This window comes from Opisthorchis viverrini, assembly GCF_000715545.1.
Source record: "Opisthorchis viverrini unplaced genomic scaffold opera_v5_472, whole genome shotgun sequence".
NCBI lineage: Eukaryota > Metazoa > Platyhelminthes > Trematoda > Opisthorchiida > Opisthorchiidae > Opisthorchis > Opisthorchis viverrini.
The window spans coordinates 217,876-239,184 of NW_008752131.1; the positions used below are offsets into that span (position 1 = coordinate 217,876).

At 43.6% G+C, this 21,309-nt stretch overlaps 1 protein-coding gene across 1 annotated transcript; it reads right to left on the minus strand.

Annotated features, from left to right (window-relative positions):
- Positions 1–93: 93 nt before the first annotated feature.
- On the minus strand, positions 94–15,258 carry T265_11279 (hypothetical protein; the record flags this gene model as incomplete). The annotated part of the gene is made up of 4 exons (XM_009177895.1): positions 94–1,118; positions 9,357–9,431; positions 9,874–9,948; positions 15,084–15,258. 4 exons carry the CDS (start codon positions 15,256–15,258, stop codon positions 94–96), a joined length of 1,350 nt encoding a protein of 449 aa, XP_009176159.1.
- Between the last annotated feature and the right edge of the window lie 6,051 nt (positions 15,259–21,309).

The following is a 21,309-nucleotide window of genomic DNA, read 5'->3' on the forward strand; positions in this document are numbered from 1 at the left end:
CATGTGAGTATGCAAAGAAGTCTGACAAATCTACAGCTCCAGAAATGTGTATCGAAGGCAAGCAAGTGTATCAAAAGTCGATAATCTGTGAACCTATTGTCCTTTAGGCATCAGATAGCCCGGAATCGGAAGACCAATGGATGTCTTAACTAAATCGGAGTTTGAGGGAAACGGTGAGAGGGAATCGGAACAGTGGCTCGAGATACTGTTAGATCTTGAACAGCACACAAGATCAGTCATGTGAGCAGGGTTGTATAGGAAGTGAGTGGAAGGAGCGGCGAACTGTTGAGCAAATTCATAGGAAAATAGACGAGAGTCAATCGGTTGGTATGGTACTTCTCCGTAGGAATTTGGTTCAAATGAGGGTTGTATCACAGGGCTTAGAAGTGGGAAGTGACTGTTAGTTGAACTGAGCTGTTCAACATTGTTATACATAGTGGCATTTGGTACAGTAGCATTTTCATACTGCTTTGTATGGTATGCAGAACGCGGACTGAGCGAGCATCCGTTGATAGTGGGACCATTTTCTTGAAGAGGAGATTGCGGTAATTGAGATGTTGGACGTGTTTCTGTTTCGCCTGCTGCATACTCTACCTTGGCAACTGTGTGTTGTTGAGACACTGATTCATTCGTTAATGTGGATTTTCGCTGAAATTGAATGAGTGCTCTGGGACTGATTTGTAACTTGGTCGCAATCAGATTCGAAGTGTTTTGTGACAATCCTTCTGTTAGTGTAAAGGCCAATTCCAAAGGGGACGGGGGTTCACTCCGCTGCAACAACTCCGAAAGGGCGTGAATATAATTTTTGGCCAGACGCAATGTTTCAATTTTACTCAATCTTTGAGTTGCTGAAAAGGTTGGCACGTGACGTCGAAGGAGTTCAAGTGCATGATTCAAACCATGCATGCGACTGCGTTCTCGGGCGTTAGCTCTCACACGTCGTGTTTTCAAACGGACCTCCCGCTCTTTAGTTAGTGGTTTCTTTTTTGGTCCACGCTTCTTTGGTTGCTTCACCTCGTTTATGTCTGTTTCGGGATCAGTGACTTTCTTCTTGCGTTTTTTGGTCCCCTTGGTATCCGTAGATGTCGCTCCAGACACCAATGACGTCGATATGTCCACTGAAAAGGGGAAATGGCATCAGTATCTTTGTTAACTGCTTATTTGCAGGCTATTCGAACTACTGTGGAAGTTATTTGAATATGAAGTCATGTGCTTGAAATAAACTACTCACAAGGTTGCTGAGAAACCTTTGCAACCCATGGTGTGTTTCGCCCTTCTCGGGACTCAGCATTCAGGCGCAGTTCCCAGGCTTCCTTATGGTCTAGCTGTATTGTATGAATTATGCGAAGTTCCCGAAGTATACTAACTTGAATACCAATATGGTTTTATTGAGAGACTTAACTGAATCCGAGCTAAATCTCACCTTTATAATGACAGTATTTTTAACTACTGGTGACTCGGCTGAGTTGATTGGTTGTTACTCAGTTGTCAGTTGATCTGTTCGCCGAGCATGGCAGTTAACCCCCAAATGTTCCGTCATCGTCCGCGCACTAATGATGACTCCTCACATGGTGACGGACAACTGTCACCAGATCAACGGTCGATCTCGTTAATGATGTTCTTTAGCTAAGTGTGCTGCATGAAGTCCGCCTTAAGTTTCAATTAGGACAGTATTCGAGATATCGTGGTAGATTTTCCCAATGTACTGCACTACTTGAAATGCTGCTGAAACTCTTCAACAACCCACAATCTGTTTCGACCCTCTCGGGATTCATCAGTTAAGCGCAGTTTCTGGGGTGCAGTCAAAATTATATCATGCTATTAGCCAAGTTTGCTGCTGTATCATCAAAAGATGCGTCTGATGTCTGTGCGGAAATAATGCATGGGTGATTCATCCCGACTCTCCAATTAGTGTCCATTTAATACACGCAGCTATCGGGCATCCTGCAGCACTATTTGCCAGTAAATCAATTCGCAAGTCATCATTCGTATATATTCGAAGTTCCACATCCCACGAGAATTGAGCATCTATCTGGTTGTTTAGTTTGTGTGATAAGTTCACCGACAGCTTTCGTTGTGTCACACGTTCACCAAAAGTACTCGGCAGTGGACTTGGCTGCGATGTCTTTGTATCTAAAGTGCCGCTTGATTATCACACCTGACCAGGTGTGGATGAGACCCAAAGATATTGTCTCAAGTGGAATAATGCAAGTGGAACCATCGCGCAACTCCGGCTACAACATCACAGTGAAGTGAAAAGCAACTCTCCGGTATTGTCAGCTTATTGGAAATACAGGAATTCCATGCAAATGCCCATAATCTGGGACGTCACGTTTATTTCACATGGAATGTGGAAACATCACTGCGAGCAAATCATCCTAAAAAGTTAGATAGAAGACAACCTATTTGTCACTGTGTTAATGGTCCAGTCTATTTGATCACGAACCACTTTACCATCAGAAGGAACGTGCTACTTATAGGATTGCTGAAAGCACTGGCAACCCACCATTAGTTACGCAATTCTTTGGGATAGTCAGTCCTTTGGTTCCCATTAACCCTATATTTCACTTGAACCCACATCGAGAGCAAATGCCCTCTTTTTGATATACTACAAACAAGAAGTTCGCTTGTATTCGATTGGGCCTCCCCCCGTCATTGCCAAGTTGGTGTGCAAATGAGGGTATTTTGCACATTACTATCACTGCTAGTGCCCCCTTCACGTGACTATTAATTGTACGTGAATACTGGGTCATACAGAAATCTACCGGTGCTGTCAACCTGTAAGATGATATGTAGGTAAAGTAAAGCACGACTGGTCACCTCTCAGTTGAGTTTCTGTCTCAGAAGAGAGGCTAGGTTGGTTTACTACTAATAACTACATCGGACGTTCATCAGTTAGGCTTTCTTGTGGGTCAGGTTGTGGTCTGATCCCTTAAAGCACACCTGTAACCCAGCTTCGTAGATGAAGAAGCAGAACTCACTTTCTACTCAACAATGGACCAAGCAATGGCATTAAAAAATGACTACAATACGGTTTGTCCAGAATTCAACCCTTTTGTCCTGTGATCCCGGGAACACCCATCTTTCTGGCTCACTATAACGGCCTTGATGAAGTTGGTGCAGTTTTGTCCGGTAGACCCAAATCTACGTTATGGGAAATTTTCAACACCTCTATAAGTTTGAACTATTCGGTTTTCATCCATGATGCAGCTAGTGTATCGATTTGTGCATAAAAATCCTCAGCTCAGGTCATTTGGAAGCTTTCATGGAAGAGCCTAACACAGGTGCAGTTTGAATAGATGGAAGGCGAAGAAGAAAACTAATCATGCGCGAGAAGAGATCCGTCGTACGCAGGATGAAACACTGATCCATAAACTACTGCGTCTGAGCGTTTAACGACTGTAGCGCACGCATGCTTGCACACAGATTCAACGGAGCCGGCGGCTGTCTTAACACCCCTCCTGTTCCAGCGTGATTGGAGCTGCCGGACCGTGCAGACTCATTCATCCATGTTGCAGACAGTCCGGGAATAATAAGGTGACATCCGACCATCTGCCAGCCCTCCCTCGTCACATCTCACCTAAAATCAAATTGATCACCGTCTTCCCTGCAAGAGATTCCATTACCGTTCTACATAGCTCAAATCAAACCAGGTGTGATAGATGTCTTGTGATAGGGACCCACTGTTCAGTCAGCCTGAGTCCGCCCCTTCTCCCCTACGAAAAAAATGTGTGCATACCAGTAGGGGCGCATAGACTGGTAGTGCTGAAATTGCTTTTAATACTTTGTACTCAGAAACCCTAATTCTACTCTCGACTGGTAGAGAACTGGAATACGTACAAAGACATTTCTGAACTTTGTGGATAGGTTCAACTGGAATACAGTTATTCCTTTCGAGTGCAACATCGGACTGCTTTTGCCTGCTCTATAATTGGGACAATCCTGCCATTATTGAATGGTTAGCTACACCATACTATGAGCTGGACGTAGGTCATTATTCCATCGTGAGCTCAAGTGATTCAGAGGTAAGGACATAAGCTTCTGACTTACAGACCCATGGTTCAAACTCATTTCTAGGCTTTTATTTCGTAAACGTTGACAATCTAACGGTATCTCATCTGCTCTGCAGTCACCCATCGAAAAAGAATTTAAACTATATGACTTGATTACTTTGTTGTTCCTCTGGATACATCGGAGGAAATCGGTTCGGAGAAAGTGGGCGGGTGGTGACAGTCGTTAGCCCAGACTTTGTTGGCATTTTACCTCGTCTCCTGCGCAATATGAAAACTGATGAATTAACTCAGTCTACTCGTGCATCCGCTCGGATAGAAACAACACCGTGCATGTCCCAATACTACGCATCGGATAAGAAACTGGTGTGCAGATGACTCAAATTTTCATTTATTACCGTGCCAAATTGCATGGAATGTCTGTCTGAATCCACGTCACATACCGACTAGGATCCTGCCATCTTGAGCCAAATGTCACGAAGTTCACCAGGACCTATCCTGTGCCCCAACGACTTGACAAACGGGTGTTTGCATTCTTTCCCTTTGTCTGATTACGGCTATTTACCAACCAATCCAGTTGTGTACACACTGATAAGGTACCTACATGAACCAACAAAAAAACAGCCCCAAAAACAATAAGCACATTGGGTTCGGGCCTCACGGGACTGTGACAGACACTGAATCACAGCTGATGGATGTCCCGTACAACCTGGCAACACCACCAATATGATGGTCATTTGTTTGGTTCACCACGTTAATTGAACCCGCTTGGTTGGTAGATTACCCCTAACCAGCGAGTTGGTCAAGCATGCGGGCTGGAGTCAAACAGAATGTCATGGGGATAATGACGAGGTGTCACGTTCTGAGATCGAATGAAAGTAAGGACAATCAGCTTTGGATCTTGCCATTTGTGTTCATATTTTGGGTGAGGAAACCGGGAGGTCACGGGGGGTCTTGAACGTGAGGTCAACTTCTAGGTAGAATTTTTGTGAATTACATCGCGGGTCACTTCTGACAAATTTAGTCACAAGCTGTCGATCCTAGGAAAGTTAGATGTGAATCTGAGCCAACAGGTTACAAAATCAGTGTTCTCACTCCTCATCGGGGTCTAAGCATTAATTAGCTAGACGCCTGTCCTGGATTAACTGTGGAATTCGGAACAGTGTTTACTCAAAGATGGGGATTAAAACAAATCCAAAATACGGTGTAAACTATTTTCCAGCTTCCAAACTGTAACGCGGTTGTGAACACGAAACAGGTGTATCCCCCAGAGAGATGAACCGCCGATCGATTCTTCCGCAATCGAGAAGGAAAATTGGGAGCAATATTCAACTGCTTCCTGATTTACACTCTAATTGAATAATTAGCCCTTCATGACGATGGGTAAAGTATGCGTCTGCGGTTCTCCCATTGTTCACTCCTGCCCTTCTCAGCTGTATGACTTTGATGTTCTCAGCAACGATCGAAAAGTTCTGTCGAGGACCATTCAGTTATATCGCAACCCTGCCAACTCAACTACGAACTACCCATCACTTGTCGTGCATTGGCTTCTAGGGGATCACTCATTCGCTAACCTAGCTTGTATCATCTAGCCAAGTTCACTAAAGTAATTGTAGATGACTCCTACGGCAAGTTGCTCGTTTCTTACCGACAGTCTCTTGTGGAAATGGAACTTCCTGTTGGATTATAGCAACAAGCTAGTGGCACGAAGGATACACTTCATATCAGATTAAACAGCAACTCTTAACCTCAAGGCCTACCGAAATTTTTTCTGTTGGATTATAGCAGCATGCTAGTGGCACGAAAGATACACTTCATATCAGATTAAACAACTCTTAACCTCAAGGCCTACCGAAATTAGAGTTTTTGAAATTAGGACTCTCATACGGTCTCTTTCCTCTATGCTCTTCTTGGATTGATATTTTTGTAAGCAGCACGTACTGTGCAGCTTTCTTCCACTTAAAAACCACAGGAGCCACCCATACAAGAAGGTATCCAACTTACGAGCGTTTCATATGGTGCGAACGATTGCTCCAAAATTGCGACTTTTCAAACAAAAGCTCAAAAAAATCAGCATTAAAGTAAGTTTTATGCAGTCATTCGATTATGACCAGTAAAACTGTTCCTAGTGGTGGTGCGACCGATTGCTCCAAAATTGTGACTTTTCAAACAAAAGCTCAAAAAGTTAGTTTTATGCAATCTTGCGATTATGACCAGTAAAACTGTTCCTAGTGGAACTCTTCAACTACGGCAGTTAAATAGATCCTTTGCAGCAGAAATGACTTCCACACAAAAACAGTCATACTAACGGTCTTTTCAGTCGGAATTACAGGCGGAACCTCAGAATCTTTCATCAGTGGACATTTTATGGAAATCGGCTCAATCAGTGATCATTTTACTTTTCAACCTCCAATGTTGTGCCCCATTATTTGATGTAATGGTTAACATTTTGGATCTTCTTATTGAAACTCTGTCAAGCAGACTTGTGTATGACATCGATTCATCTGATGCTTTCGCCACAGTAATGATCAGTTTCTCGAATCGATTATTCCTTCTGTTTTGGTTGACTAATTTCTACTCGGAAGGAAGAATTCATTCGAATCAGTTGCAGCACATGAGCAGTAAAAGCCGGTAAAACACACGTTATCTTTGCCATTTTCGTCACATATGTAGGGGGACATCACCCAATTTGCAAAAGGCCCGCTTCGAATCGAGGGTAAGAACGATTAGAAACTAAGTTAACTCCTGGGGTAACTTTGGGCTTCAGGTTAGCTTCCTCAAAGCTAACTCAGCACTTGCGGCGGTGAACGTATATTGTTCCACGCATATGTTTGTGTAAAGTAGATCCTTGTGTGGAGACTCAGCATAAGGTGTAAGACACCTTAGGTAGAGGATAATCCAGAACAATCAACATGTCCGAAACAAACAAGGTTTGCGGAGTTTTCGAGTCAACCACAGTGTGAATACTGGTTAACTAGATTTTGGTGATCACTCAAGAGAAACCACAACACAGGAATAAGGTATTTCGTCTTTCGTTGGAGGGATTTTTGCTCTAGGATCTTGAACTAAGTACCTGTGGACTATGGACGCCGTCTTGAACCCTGCGGAGCAGCAGTCTTCTTGGATGGGAGATTGTACTTGTTCATTAATGTATTGCATCGCATTGATTTCTTCAATGGCGTGTAAGTGCGGACCTAGCCTGTCATATTATCTATCTTTCATCCTCGTCCGGAGGGACCCAGTGGATCACTACAGTGGTAGTTGTTTACGCTTAGGGGCCGACTCTCCAGTTCTGAGCTAGCTTACTAGCTTCGAACTAGGAACATATTTTACGGGCAATGTGTCGGTATATTTCAACAGTCTATGCACTGTGTTTTACGGAATACTGCGAGAAAAACGTTCGCCAGTGGCTTGTTCCATGGCATCGGGAAAGTTTTGAAAGTTTTTCTTGAGGGCTTTTCCAAGTTGAATTAACTTTGTCGAGACGCTATTCCTCTATTGGCTTTCACATACATAATTTTTTTCATTCAGTCGTGACGGAGTCGTGCATCCCCTTTTCGTAATGATGAGCACCGGACATTTAGTCATCCGTCCCCAACAAGGCCGTTTCTCGTTGCACCTAAACCACTGCTGATTGTTGGGTACTACACCAAAGCCTCCACAATAGTCAGCGAGTTCACACGCACAGGGCGTACGCACATGCAGGATGGAGCACTAATTGTGAACAGGTTATGACCGGTTGCGTGATGGTCACGAAAGCTTCTTGGGGGGGGGGCGTGAGTTTAACTCAGTTGGTTGCATGTGGTAAATTGCGCGTTTGCTCACCGCGGGGGTCGAGTGAGTCGTTCATTAGGCTACGTTGAAAATGAAATCCTCCTCAGGGCGATTTACCTCTCCACGCGAGTGAAACATGGGTAAAAATCGATAGTTTGATCACACAAAATATAATGAGAGCGTTAGTGATGACAGGCGTTACAGAAGCCGGGGTAAATAGTAGGCTGCTGTTTTTGAGGATCTTAATTACAAGACTCAATAGGACATTCCGACCAGATAATACGCAAATCAGAACAGAAATTTCATCGTATCAGTGAAGCTGTTTCCTCCTCATTGTGAACCATCAACAGTACGCACCTCACGAAACTTCAGGGAGTTTAAAACCCTCGGCCTTCCAGCTATTACTTAGGACGCTTAGTCGTCTGGACACGAGTGGATGATCTACAATGTGATTAACTCTCACTTAGAGAGTATATAGTGCCACCCATCCTTCGGTCACAAATACCACACCACGTGGTCGCTAATTGACTGGCTCCTCGAGTGACGACTTTTGAGATGGAATCCTCACCCATCTTATGAAATTACTCCACATACAGAATGAGCGTAGTGTGAAGACTTTCAGTATTTTCGGCTGAGACTGAGTGGCGTTATATCCTGTCTAAGCGAGAGCTAACCACACTGTTAACCAGTCACTCGTGGCTGGACGTTTGAACGTTCAACCACTGACTGGAAGGTCGCAGGTTCGAAACTTGCTGAGTTTCGTGAAATACTCACAACCGATTATCGTGAACTAGGACGAAACAGGTGTACGATGCTCTCCAACTTTTCAGAGTAGATTGGCTTCACTGACTGAACGAAATATCAATGAAACTTACCAAAACTTCTCACAACACAATAAGGAACATGTTTACCCGGTGAATAAAATTCCACATAAATTTGTTCCCAACGTAACTGACTTACCAAAGGTTAGCGAATGAGGACCACATTTCACAATGCAGTTTACCAACCACGTCGTCCATGGTTTAGTGGGAAATCCCTAATCTATTGATCTGTACAACCAACCGACTCAGCCATCGTCAAATTCGTCATACCCAACTCTGATGGAAAAGCAAGAATTTTCCCCAAGATGTGATGGCCTGGTGAAAGATAAGTGAATTTTCGTTTGCCCTCCCATGTAACCTGAGGAAAAGCAGCATTGAATACGGAGGCAGTGACTGTTTGGTTGGCTCAATCAGTTCATAAGAATACCGAGGCACAGAGCATCGTATTTTGTCTCACGTTTCCTCAAGCCCGGTATAAAAGTGTCACCAAGCTGTTGGTGAGAAAATTTACTTTCACTAGCGTCCACTACTAAGTTTCGGGAAACAAACAGGCATAATAAAAATAAACACCATGTTCCGCATTGGAAGGACACGGAGCGTTTGACTACACACTACTCGCTATTAACTTAAAACATGAACGTCTCAAAACAATGGATTGACCAGCCTTTATGAGATACAAAAGATTGTGAAGACTATTTGTGTTCAGCTCAGCTTCGTCAACCCCCTCCTGCTCATCAGTCCATCAACTTACATCGTTTAAATCCCGGGGGTGGGTCGCCGACACGCTCAACATAACTGTGTTGATTTCCTGAGAGAAGACGAGGGTCTAGACAGATCTACCTAAATTTCCGTTCTGTGGTCTCAACATGAGTTCATGCAGCAAGCCCTTCAGTCCACACCCTACCTTCACTTCACTCACAAAAGGAGACCTAAATGAAACTCTCCGATGACCCCTTTAGGTGACATGCAATTTCGCTTATGGGTGGGTCCACGACATGCAGAGCGACACACGCGCGCTCACACACTGTCTGAGCGTCAGTCACACTACTAAGTTGAAACAAACAGGCATAATAAAACAAATAAACACCATGTTCCGCATTGGAAGGACACGGAGCGTTTGACTACACACTACTCGCTATTAACTGAAAACATGAACGTCTCAAAACAATGGATTGACCAGCCTTTATGAGATACAAAAGATTGTGAAGACTATTTGTGTTCAGCTCAGCTTCGTCAACCCCCTCCTGCTCATCAGTCCATCAACTTACATCGTTTAAATCCCGGGGGTGGGTCGCCGACACGCTCAACATAACTGTGTTGATTTCCTGAGAGAAGACGAGGGTCTAGACAGATCTACCTAAATTTCCGTTCTGTGGTCTCAACATGAGTTCATGCAGCAAGCCCTTCAGTCCACACCCTACCTTCACTTCACTCACAAAAGGAGACCTAAATGAAACTCTCCGATGACCCCTTTAGGTGACATGCAATTTCGCTTATGGGTGGGTCCACGACATGCAGAGCGACACACGCGCGCTCACACACTGTCTGAGCGTCAGTCACAATGAGTCTTGCGTGCTTGACACGAGTTAGGTTGGTGCGAGCAGACGAGAGAGACACGGAGAATTAATAGCCACTCACTCTGCGTACATACCGGTCGTGCTGACAACAAACAAGTCGATCATCAGGAGATAACCATCGGCGGTCAACTTTCCGCTATCCCAAAGGAATAAAGATTCGAGTAGTTTGTATGAAAAAAGATCCGGCCAGGGTTGATTTAAATCTGGTCGTCAGTTGGCTGCATCTATAACGAACGAAGTATACCTCTGTCTTGTAAAAGTCTAGACAGATCTGATTGAGGTCCCATGTAAGTCTGATTAGTAGGCTACACTAGTTACGTTCATCTCTCAGTCCTCGACCAATATTTAGGAGAATCTCATTTCTTGAAATGCACGCCAGCTTGGTTCAAAGGGAGACCAGAGTGAATCCCAGCAGAAACTCCCGTTTATGACACTCTTCGACTGAATGTGCTGCTGAGTGGACTGCGTCTACCTGATGACCCAAATATTGGTGAAACAGGTCGTTGTTTGTCGAGGAATTTTCAGCAACCTTATGAATAGCTTCTTTCAATAAAATGCGCTGCAATATCTAGTGCAGCGCATTACAAACAAGAGGTTCAGTTGGGATTCATTTGGGTCTCCCGTTAAAACTAAGCTGGTGTGCAAATGAGTGTAATTTGCGAATTTAGTATAATTTGGTTTTAAGTAGAACGGAAACCCGGGGATTATGCCTACCTGATGAGTCCCAAAAAGGGTGAAACCGTTCATCGGCTATCGAAAGATCTTCGTGCGAGTAATTTCCTCTGAGAATATTTTCTGTTAGCTTGAGGTTAAGTACATGTCAGTTACCTTCCAAAAGAGTGCCGGTCATTCCACATCTGTGTGGATAGTTCTGTGTCGTTTAAGTGGGCTGAAAAAGCGAACGTTGCATCCGAATAGAAAAGTAGGTGAAGTGGATGATTGGTTGTTATAGGTGTGATTGTAATATGCGTTCCCTATAGCTCGCCCGTGGTTTGGTTGGTGTGACTCCGAAGTTGCCTGAGGACCAGTATGCTGTTAGGTCCGGCCTACGCTATTTGACTGCATGTTTGGCGTCCATTCAACACTCTAACCTAGTTTCCGTCTTCATCGCGGGCCGTTATTCGTGGGACTAGTTGTGTTTATACTGAAGCCGCTAGCCTTATACGTCTTTGTCAACCTATGGAGAGGAAGCAACACAAACTAGGCCCCTGTCCAGTTGATATAAAACGACAGGCATAATGTTGGTAACGTTCCGCAGTGACCATAAAAGTTAGGTACTTTTCACATTTTGAAAGTTGTGCAGCACAACGCAAGAGGTTAAAACTAATTGGCGACTTGATTCGCTAACAGTTCAGCCGAAACTTCACATCCAGATGGGTGAAAAACAGATGAGCTGATAATCTGGATCATTAATTGGCCATGTTTGTTGGCTTTCGACAAACATTCTCCTGTGGACGGCGTTTACTTACATACCCGGATTAAACCCCCTCCGATCCACTTTCTCTCCTCCGTGTAACCGAAGCTGAAGCTTTTCTTCTGGCCTGAACAGCTCCCTCCCACACTCCGGCGTCTACGACTTCTGCCTTGCCCAAGGCATTTTAATGAAATCCGATCTTTAGGACAATGACGCTGGAGAAAGTCAACGCAAAAGAAAATAAAAGTTCGGAAGGCTGGATTGAGATGGACATTGCGGTCGGGGGGTATCAAGCTTTATCATTTGGGGGATTCGAGCGTTATTAAATTTGCAGTTCCCATGAGGCCCAGATGTATTTTTGAAACTCAAGCCAAATGAGATTGATAACAAGGGGTTCGCTCCCATCTGATGACCTTGATGGGCGGTGATATTGATTCGGAGTAGGCTTTGTAGTAGAGATAAATAAAAAACGGCAACTGACTGTACAGTAGCTCAGTTGTAATGTACGTGAAGCATGGGAGTTGGCGAGATGCGGTTAGTTTGTTGAATAACATAGTAAGATGAACATATAAACGTGGAGGGTGAAAGCTTGTGGAGGAAAGGCATTTGCTATATAGTTTTTGCTGAGTACAACTTGCCGGCAGAATACTACTTGTGTATGTAAGTTTAAGTCATAAATTCCACTGTATCAGACAGGTCGCCTGATGAGACAGGCAGAATTAAGTTGGAATCATCTGTAGTATGGTTTCCTAAAAATAACCTTGTGGATATGAGTTGAACAGTCTACTTTCGGGCTGTGGGTAACTGATTAACGATACGGAAACTTAACGCTGGGATTTCGTGAACCTTAACTAACCGCTATAGCAATTGGGAAAACAGAATATGGGACTAGATAAAACTACTCATATGCGCTTTAGGACGCACAATCCACAAACCGATCTCTTGGGACCAATTCGGTGCGAAGAAAATGTTGCGATGGTCACGTCGAGTTGAACTATTAAAACACAGCAACTTGAAGATCGCACCTTATGGTATTCAACAGAATGCGAATAAACCTGATATCACAGGAGCACGGGGCGAGAAGTCTCAGTGGTTAGAACGTGAATTGACTGACCGGGAAGTTCGTGGTTCGAACCCGACCTCTGCCTCTCGACTTCCCTTGTCTAGGCTTGGGCAACCAAGCCCTCGTGCTTCGGGTGGTATCGCAGCTAGCCACCAAACGAGTGTTACAGCTGAACGATTATCTTATTTTTTTACCTATTTACAGGAGTGTATGCTCGATGGACTGTAGCAGATCCGTCGATCGTCACTATAAATGAAGGACATGATCAGGAAAGCCTAATCCACTCGCACAGACTGGGGCGCACTGGTTGATCGTACTTGCCGTACTTGCTTACAACCAATGCAAAGTCTCCGAAAAAAACATTCTCCGAGACCAACCACATGCTGCGTTTCAATAAACTAACATCCAACTCTAAGTCCACAGCCTGGAGCTTATTCGACTAGCGAAAATTTCCAACAGCTAGAAACAGCAGTTTGGTCACTTAAAGTGTATTAAATGATGAAAAAAGACTGTCTAAGGCATCGAGTTCTTCTTGCTCCCAGCTCCTGGGTGTGATATTTGCCTTGAAAGACAAACTATTAGTCACCTCTTTGTGCAATTTAGTAACATCCGATACATCCCAGGATGGAGCGAATTCTGGCAATACAAAATATTCTATGTCCACCCTCCTCTACTCGTATGAATCGCTTGTTCACTGTATACGTAGGTAGCTTCAATCAGCGGTTATATAATTAATCTATATATGTAATGTACTACTTATAAGGTTGCTGAAAATCCATCCACAGCCCACGACCGGTTTCGCCCTTCTTCGGGCTCATCAGGTAGGCGCAGTCACCGGGTTTCCGTCAACCTTATGTTCTACTTGAAACCAAATTGCACGAAATTAGCGAATATACACTCATCTGCAAACTGAAACATGAGGCGGCCTGGTGCAGCACATTCAGTTACCTGAGAACACCATAAACGAGAGATTCAGCTGGGTTCCAGGTGAGTCTCTCGAAAGAACCAAATTAAGTTTGCAGAGAGTGTATATTCGCTAATCTATATATGATTTTCTTGGAAAAACCTTGAGAGAACAGCGAAGTCTCAGGGCAAGGAATGCACCCCACTTAGAAGCCTGTTTGGTGCTTAGAAATTTTCGTACGGAAAAATTGACCCTTTCCGGTCTCTATTCAATGAGTAGCTTACTGATAATCTTACACACACACTTCTGGATTGGTTGCAAAGCATAAGCTATTGGTTATCATCTGTGCCCTTTCCACCGTAGTGAATCTTCACATGGTTACCATCAGTTAAACGTACCCAGGATAGTGGTAAAGTACTCGTGCAGGTAAAAAACACGGTCCTGTCGTTGGGGGCTGATGATGTGCTTGCTAGAAACAAGTCAGATATATCTAAGTGTAATTAAGAGTTAATTGGATGGCTAAAAAGTGACAAATTCCTGTGAACAAGCAACTCGAAGAAGCAATACCTTCCAGTGTGTAGTTAAGTAAGTGGTTCCTAGCAGTATCACCTGTGGGAAAGCTACCGTACTCTGTCACTCAACAGATAGCTGGTCACGAGACAGACGGAGTTATTAAAAGGTGGTATATAGGTGAAACTTAATCATATTGCTAACCGACCACTGGCGAACAAAAGGCATAATGTCCAACCAGCCATTAGTGACGGATGATTTCTACTTAAACAACACTGGTACACTGCTCCTCAGCCATTTCGCACATGCTGGGCTTAATTGCACAGTACACTCTCAACTGCAAAAGAATGACTGTTTATGAGTCTACTAAGCCAAGCTGAGAGGCCCTGTCGGAATAAGCGCTGCGTACAAGCAACCTCTATGTGAGACTTTATGTGAGAGCAGTTAGAGAGTATTTTGAACCTTGGCATCCAAGCTGACTGGTTGAGAATAGTGGCATCCGTTTACTTACGATTGATTGCATCAGGTTGTTTTTGTCAGTTTTTTCAGATAACAAGAAAAATGTTTTTGTGGAAATCTGAGCATTGTGTCACAGGTACTCACTAGGAACATTGGATAACTCACGCAGCGAGTGCAGCAATAATACACCCAGTCTTCCTAGGTGTTGAGGCGTCTAGAGTGATATGATTTTGCGCAAAACACCCTCTTCTACACACAGCGTCAGTTCTCCCCTCCAAGGCTATTTGTTACATTCATGTTATTCAGTTTGAAGAACCTGAGCGTACATAACGAATATTTTATGAGTTCGTTTCTGATGGTGGCCCCCTGTTTAGTTTAGTCGCAAATATCTTACCTGCTCAGCTGGTAACGCAAACTTCGTAACAAAATTCGCATCAAGCCCTGAAGGACAATGTCAAGGAAGTAGGATAAGACACCCTCGTCATAAAAACAACCATTTGGGCATATGTACAGTGATAGGTAATCAAATCAGAACCAGAATGAATTCTTACCCGCGTTGCATGAGGGCAAACCGTTGAACCCAGGACTGTACGTGAGAGGTGTGGTGTAAGCCTCTGACTCTGCCAAACTTCCCAGGTTACAAATTTGCGCGGAAACTGGCACGTGCATTGTTGGAAACCCAGTTGTTCGACTTATTGAGAGCTCAAACGGTGCATTAAATTCCATGTGTTTTTGGGCCTTTTCGTGCGTGCAGAGAGCAGTTCGGTTGATCATGCGTACGCAGCCCCTTAACTATTCACTACAAGCGACTCAACAGCTGAGCAGCGCTCAGCAGTTGCTCAGCTCGGCCAATGGGTAATTTGATGGGGGAATGGCCAATTGAAAAGCATGGGAGGACTTTGCACGCAAAAAGGGGTAGGGGTGTGCGAACCAATCAACGGTAGGGGGTGAGAATCCGGATGGCAGGGCTGGTGTTGGACTCAACGTGAGCTTGTGTGCATGAGTATGTGTGGATTTTCACAGTGAATTCGGAAGCGTATGCGCATGACGATTTGCGGGTTGAGGTGTACGACGCCGGTGATTGGCTAGATATTCGATGTCTGCGTGCACTTCTTCCTAACCATTTGGTCTGATGAGTCTACGAATGACGAAATCTAATCAAATAAATTAAAAAGTAACAACTTTATAAACACAGAAGTTATGAAGGTACACTGAAAATATTAAGCCGAAAAAGATAAAAACTGGTCTTTGAGATCCTTCTGACACCCTTCCAAGCACAAAATACTGTGAACAGCAGATTGCTTAGATAACAATCTTCGATGATAGGGAAATGTGCTCACGTGATTCAAGACCTCAAATAATTTTTAAAATCCAAATCACTACCTTAAAAATGATTCGCTAGTAAGAAGTTCTAAAACACTATAGAGAAAATCTGATGTTAAAATGAACGAACCCAGGAGGATATTATTTGACGGAACATCAGGAACGAAAATTGTTTTGACGAGATTAATTGGACAATTCAGAGTATAACATTCAAAGACCTGGTTTCGTCACATTAGCGCTGGACTACACAAAGAGGATGCTTTGAACAGAAGACGTTGAGCCGGATTTAGGAATGGCGACATATCAGTAATCGAGTTATTTCGTGGGCTGCACGGACAAGAATCCGAAGATGGGACATGTCACAAATTTGGGTCAAGAGTCCGCAAAGGAAGAACGAGGACTGTGGAGGTGACCGTGTGGATAGGCCTAGTTTTCGTCTTTGCAAACGCAGGGCCAAGCTGGGTGAGATCCAGTCGCACTGCTGTTCAACCGCCGAAGGTTGAACGACTAAGCACTCAATCACTGCCCGAAATTTTCAGTGTTCGAACCTCTCTCTGAGCTTCATGAGATGCGTGCTGCTTTTTACTCCCCACAAGGATGAAACAACTGTACAACCACTCAGATTAGACTGGCCTCACTGGCAGGATGTAATTCCAATTGAAGTTGACACTTAATTTTGAGGCTCATCCTAGCAATATGCTACACCAGTTTGATAGCTACTTTCCCGAGTGAATCCGGTATATCATTATAATTTGCTACTTGCGAATTTTGAGGGTTCCTTTACAATACGATATAATATCGAAGCAAATGTTCTAAGGTCTAAAGAAAGCACCATCTATGCACACTGTGGAGCAGGCGTGTTATGCTTGCTCACCATTACCGGTATCAGTTGCAATCGTGCAGTCCCTGATAAGTACACAAGACTGGCTGTCGGCAATTTGCACTGTATTATACTCTGAAGAAGGCGACTGATCTGCTCCTACCTACTGATAATACTGAGTCCTGGCTGAGAAGACAGATACGGTATAATGCCTTGTAAACGCCATGGGGACACCGATTCCGCTTCACCGATTGCTTTCAGCCACGTTTTTAAAAGTGCACAAAGTGCAAATACGAAGAGGGTTTGAGAGATTTTCTTCTTTGGTTCAGAAAGTAAGCGCACTCAAGAAGCAGTGATCGTCAATGGACTGTCCACTAATTACAGATGAATACAAAACGAAGAGAATGTAAGCCAGCCGACGAATACAGCGCACAGTGTAGATATATTTTGTACGCAAACGTTCATCTAAGAGACTAGGTTAAAGTGAACGGGAAATTTCCTATGAGAGCTGAAAAGGGGCCAATAATCAAGCTATACAACATGAAGTGATTATACACAGTAACCTCCCACAAGTATCGCTTCGTATTGAAGGGTTTAGGAATGGAGTCTTCCGGCTTGAAGTAACAAGCTCATAGGAGAAACAAGCAATCTAATATTTGAAGCTCATAGGAGAAACAAGCAATCTAATAAAACAAGCATAAGTGCGTACCCGATTGCAAATCAATTCATTTTTAAATTAGCACAAAAAAATTTGACAGGCTGGCGCAGACCATCTGTCGGTCACTACTTATATATTTTACAATTTTTTCTCGGTGATATTTACAATAAAAGATAATCTAGAAAATTCGGCGCATGCTCCTTTTTGATGTCCAGCTTTTGACTTGTGTAGAGTGATCAGTTAGACATTTCTTGAGATTGGGAATTACAAGATGCTACACGCTCAGATTCAGAGTAAGTAGCATGTTGCCAGTGTTAAGAAGGTAGTTGTTTTGCGATTTGTCTTAAATATTACGTACCGGTCGACTTGCTTTAAATGATAAAAACTAGTGTTAAAATTGAGAATATACATTAAGCGCAGAGAATTTCTCAGTAGCCAGTCGGGGACTTTAGTTCGTTGATGTGACGGTGTCTGTCTAATGCGGCGTGATCCCTATTAGAGTGGTCTATTCGCGAATCACTCTAATCGTTATTCAGAGACGACTATGTGGCATTAATAGTCCACTATGCGCAACTTAACAGGTGAGACTGAGGACTCAGCTACCAAGGCTTTAGAGACATCCTAAGTTTCGAAAGATGTTTTCCAGCCCGCGATCCGTGTGCAAAATTTCTCTTCCAATTTGGGTTACTTATGTTTCAGGAGTAGCGCAAACATTTCGAAACTTCCGTTGTGTGTTTCACGCCCGCGGATGTCAAGAAACGTTGTCAATTGACTGAGCGATGAAACTAAAGTTGGAACCGATCTGGACGGAGACTGAGTACATACATCGTGGTTTTTTTGTCATATAAGAATGTACTATGTGCACAGGACTGACGAATGATAATATGACTCCAAGTGTTACGGGAAAACATGAACCGCAGTGAAAATTTGCATCACACCATGCACAAACAAACTTGGATAAAGTTACCAATCCGCCCGCGACAGTCAAGGTTTTGGAATGCTAGTGAGGGGAAGGGCAATCACGAGTGCGGAGTCGTTTACTGACCAACCCGAACTAAGTGGCTACAAGCTATTAGACACGAAAGTGAAAATAGCATTTGCACGGAATTTTTGAAAAGGGAACATTCTCAAGCGTCCTCTTGAACTTTCCTGGACATTCTTTGAATACTAAAGATAATGAGTAAACACTGTGAAATGGTTTCATAGTTTCGGGAACACCATTCCACTGGATGCGCTGACGGCACTTTAAAACCTTAACAGACAATACCTGTATCAATTGAGATGAGTGTATTGAATATTGAGTACGTCGCAACCAGGGAAAAGCAAGCATGGATGGAATGCTTGAGTTATCGTAAATTTTGTCTGATGACCTTGTCTCTTAGACTGATTCACATTTAGTCAAAACGACAGGTTCCAGTAGAAGAATTCGGCGTAGCGGTGGAGCCTATTTATGGCACACAATATCCTTAGGCCTGTGCTAATGATGGCATGGGACTGCACTGTATCCTGAGGGATTGTACGGTGCCCCCTTCGTTGGTTTTGGGAACACGTTCCTGAGAATGTTTGACAGAAAACTGCGTGGTGGGTAGTCACAAGTGGTGAAGAACTGTGAATGTTCATAATCAGACTGAATATATTTTCAGCCTTTTTGTCAGGTCTAATAAAAGCTACTTTATCAGGTTTAGGCTAAATTCAATAGCATTGTTTAACGATAGAACCGCAGTCTTCGTGGGTTCACGCCCCCAAAGCCTTCGATAAAGATGACAGTCTGCAGCGTAAGCTGCATATTTAAACAGTGTCTTGTAGTCGAAGCCGTAAGTTAGCCTCGTTCAGTGTGTGTGCACGTACACACAAGTGCAAGGCAAAAACATCTGAGGGAAGACGTTGGGTTGAAATTTGTGCTATTTTTGGTTTCACTGGACTCACCGAGAAATCGGATGTGCTGTGTTATGTTGTTAAGGTGCCTCTTAACTATTGATTCTAAGGGATTCTAGGACTTCCTGTCTCACGCCGAGAGATCCCGACTGATTCTGAATCCCCTTTTAGAACAGTTCACTTCCAATAGGATTTTCCTTTCATCTCGACATCCACCCTTTCCCCTCTATTTAATTAATTCTTGGCTGCTTCCTTGTCTTCTGATACTTGTTTCCCATGGAGCTCGAATATCTTTTGAAAGCCATCAGACTGGTTCCTGTTAGCTTGCAATTCAATAAGATGTTCCGGTGTTGTCAATGGTCCCAACCGTATAGTGGACACCTGATATTCCAGTCAAGAAATTATAAAGTTCCTTGGACTTCTTTTTGTCAGTGATGTCATCCAACTTCTCACTGGCTTTGTTTTCCTTATCTGGGGAGCATTTGCAAAAAATCTATGGGAAATCAATTTTCTCAACCTATCAATCACTTACAAATGCCACAATACACCCCAATAATATCCGCCGGGTGATGGATTGTTAACCTTGATATGCTGGAAAACTATCACACTACATAATTGTGAGAATTCAGCCCAGTCTCGTTTAGAAATCTGCAATCCAATTATGCCCCCAGATGGAACGCAAATACATGTTTGGTATGCAGTCAGAGTAAATGAGCAAAACCTATTAGCGTCTTTTAAACCTGACGCCTGTTCTTACTGGAAAATAAGGTACCACAGAATACTATCAGGAGACCACGTGATGGAAACTGTATCGCATTGTGATCGATAGGAGAAACTGGAACACAATGATGTTTTCAGTGTTTATGTCCGTCCGTTTGTGCACCAGCTGGACACCGTGTTCAATATTACAGACAATCCAGGAAGGCACGTGGACAACTTTCCACATTGAGATTAGACGATCAAGGGCATTGTTACTAGGACCCAGGTTTCTTTTCCTGGTCGTAAAGCTAATCAGTTTGATTTTGAGGTTCAGTGCGAATGTCGGTAAGGTGGCTTACCTGACTTAGCATCAACTTCAGAGCCCAACCGGCCAGTGACAGCTTTGGTCGATCTGGGTAAGGTACTGTTTTCATTACTCAAGGTACAAGCCCAGGTGCAAAAAAAGGAATATTTTCAGGAATGACGATTAAATACTGTTTCCTAAGTCTGACACAGTGGTCAGAATTGTTCTAATAGTAGCAAGATGAATGACCTTCGTTTGGATGGTGGAAAATTTAGGAAGATGGAAAGTGGGCGGGACAAAACAGATGCTATTTAGGAGGCCGTCTAAACTTCCTGATGCAGATGAAGATCATCCACACTTGATGCCTTTGATCAACCCCTTTTGCTGCTATCATGATACCTCGACTATATGGTCTACGAAGATTGCACAAGTCCATTCAGTTATAAAAACCATTCTAGATATGTTCAACTCTCTGTACCATTCCGCGGCGAAACGGCTTGTCGGTTCACTATAGCCTGTCAGTTTGGTGTAAGATCAAATAATTAAGGCAGGAAAATCGGTTTTCTTTTTCTCTTGATATCGTTCCATTGTTCAGCATTGTAGCATTCGAGAAGACAATCGGCTACATTTGTGAGTTGATTGGGTGCAGTGCCAGTTACCTCGTTATCCCTATACCAGGCCTCAGAGGACTATTACTAGTATCCGCCTATGACGTCCAGTTCGGTTTTGGCAACGTAATGTGTCGACAGAAAGCTGGGCTACCGCTAGGTTCCCTTCTTCCAGACATCAGCATGAGGAAGCTCGAAACCTGGTCATTAGGTTGGCTAATCCAACAATTCACACGCAGATACACATTGTTTTGCCACACAGTGTCAACTCCATCTGTTCCTTGGAATCCATCGGCTCATTTCAGTTTACGCTGCAACTTGCATAAAATAACCAGCTGCACTTACTCGATGTCGACATGCGTGAGAAAGAGCTCAGCATAAAGTATACACGAACGGGACGGTACATCCACTTCGGCAGTTTTGTCCCACTAAAACATAAGCAAAACCTAATACGACGTCTGATTGTGGGATTTTGGTAATGGTTCTAACG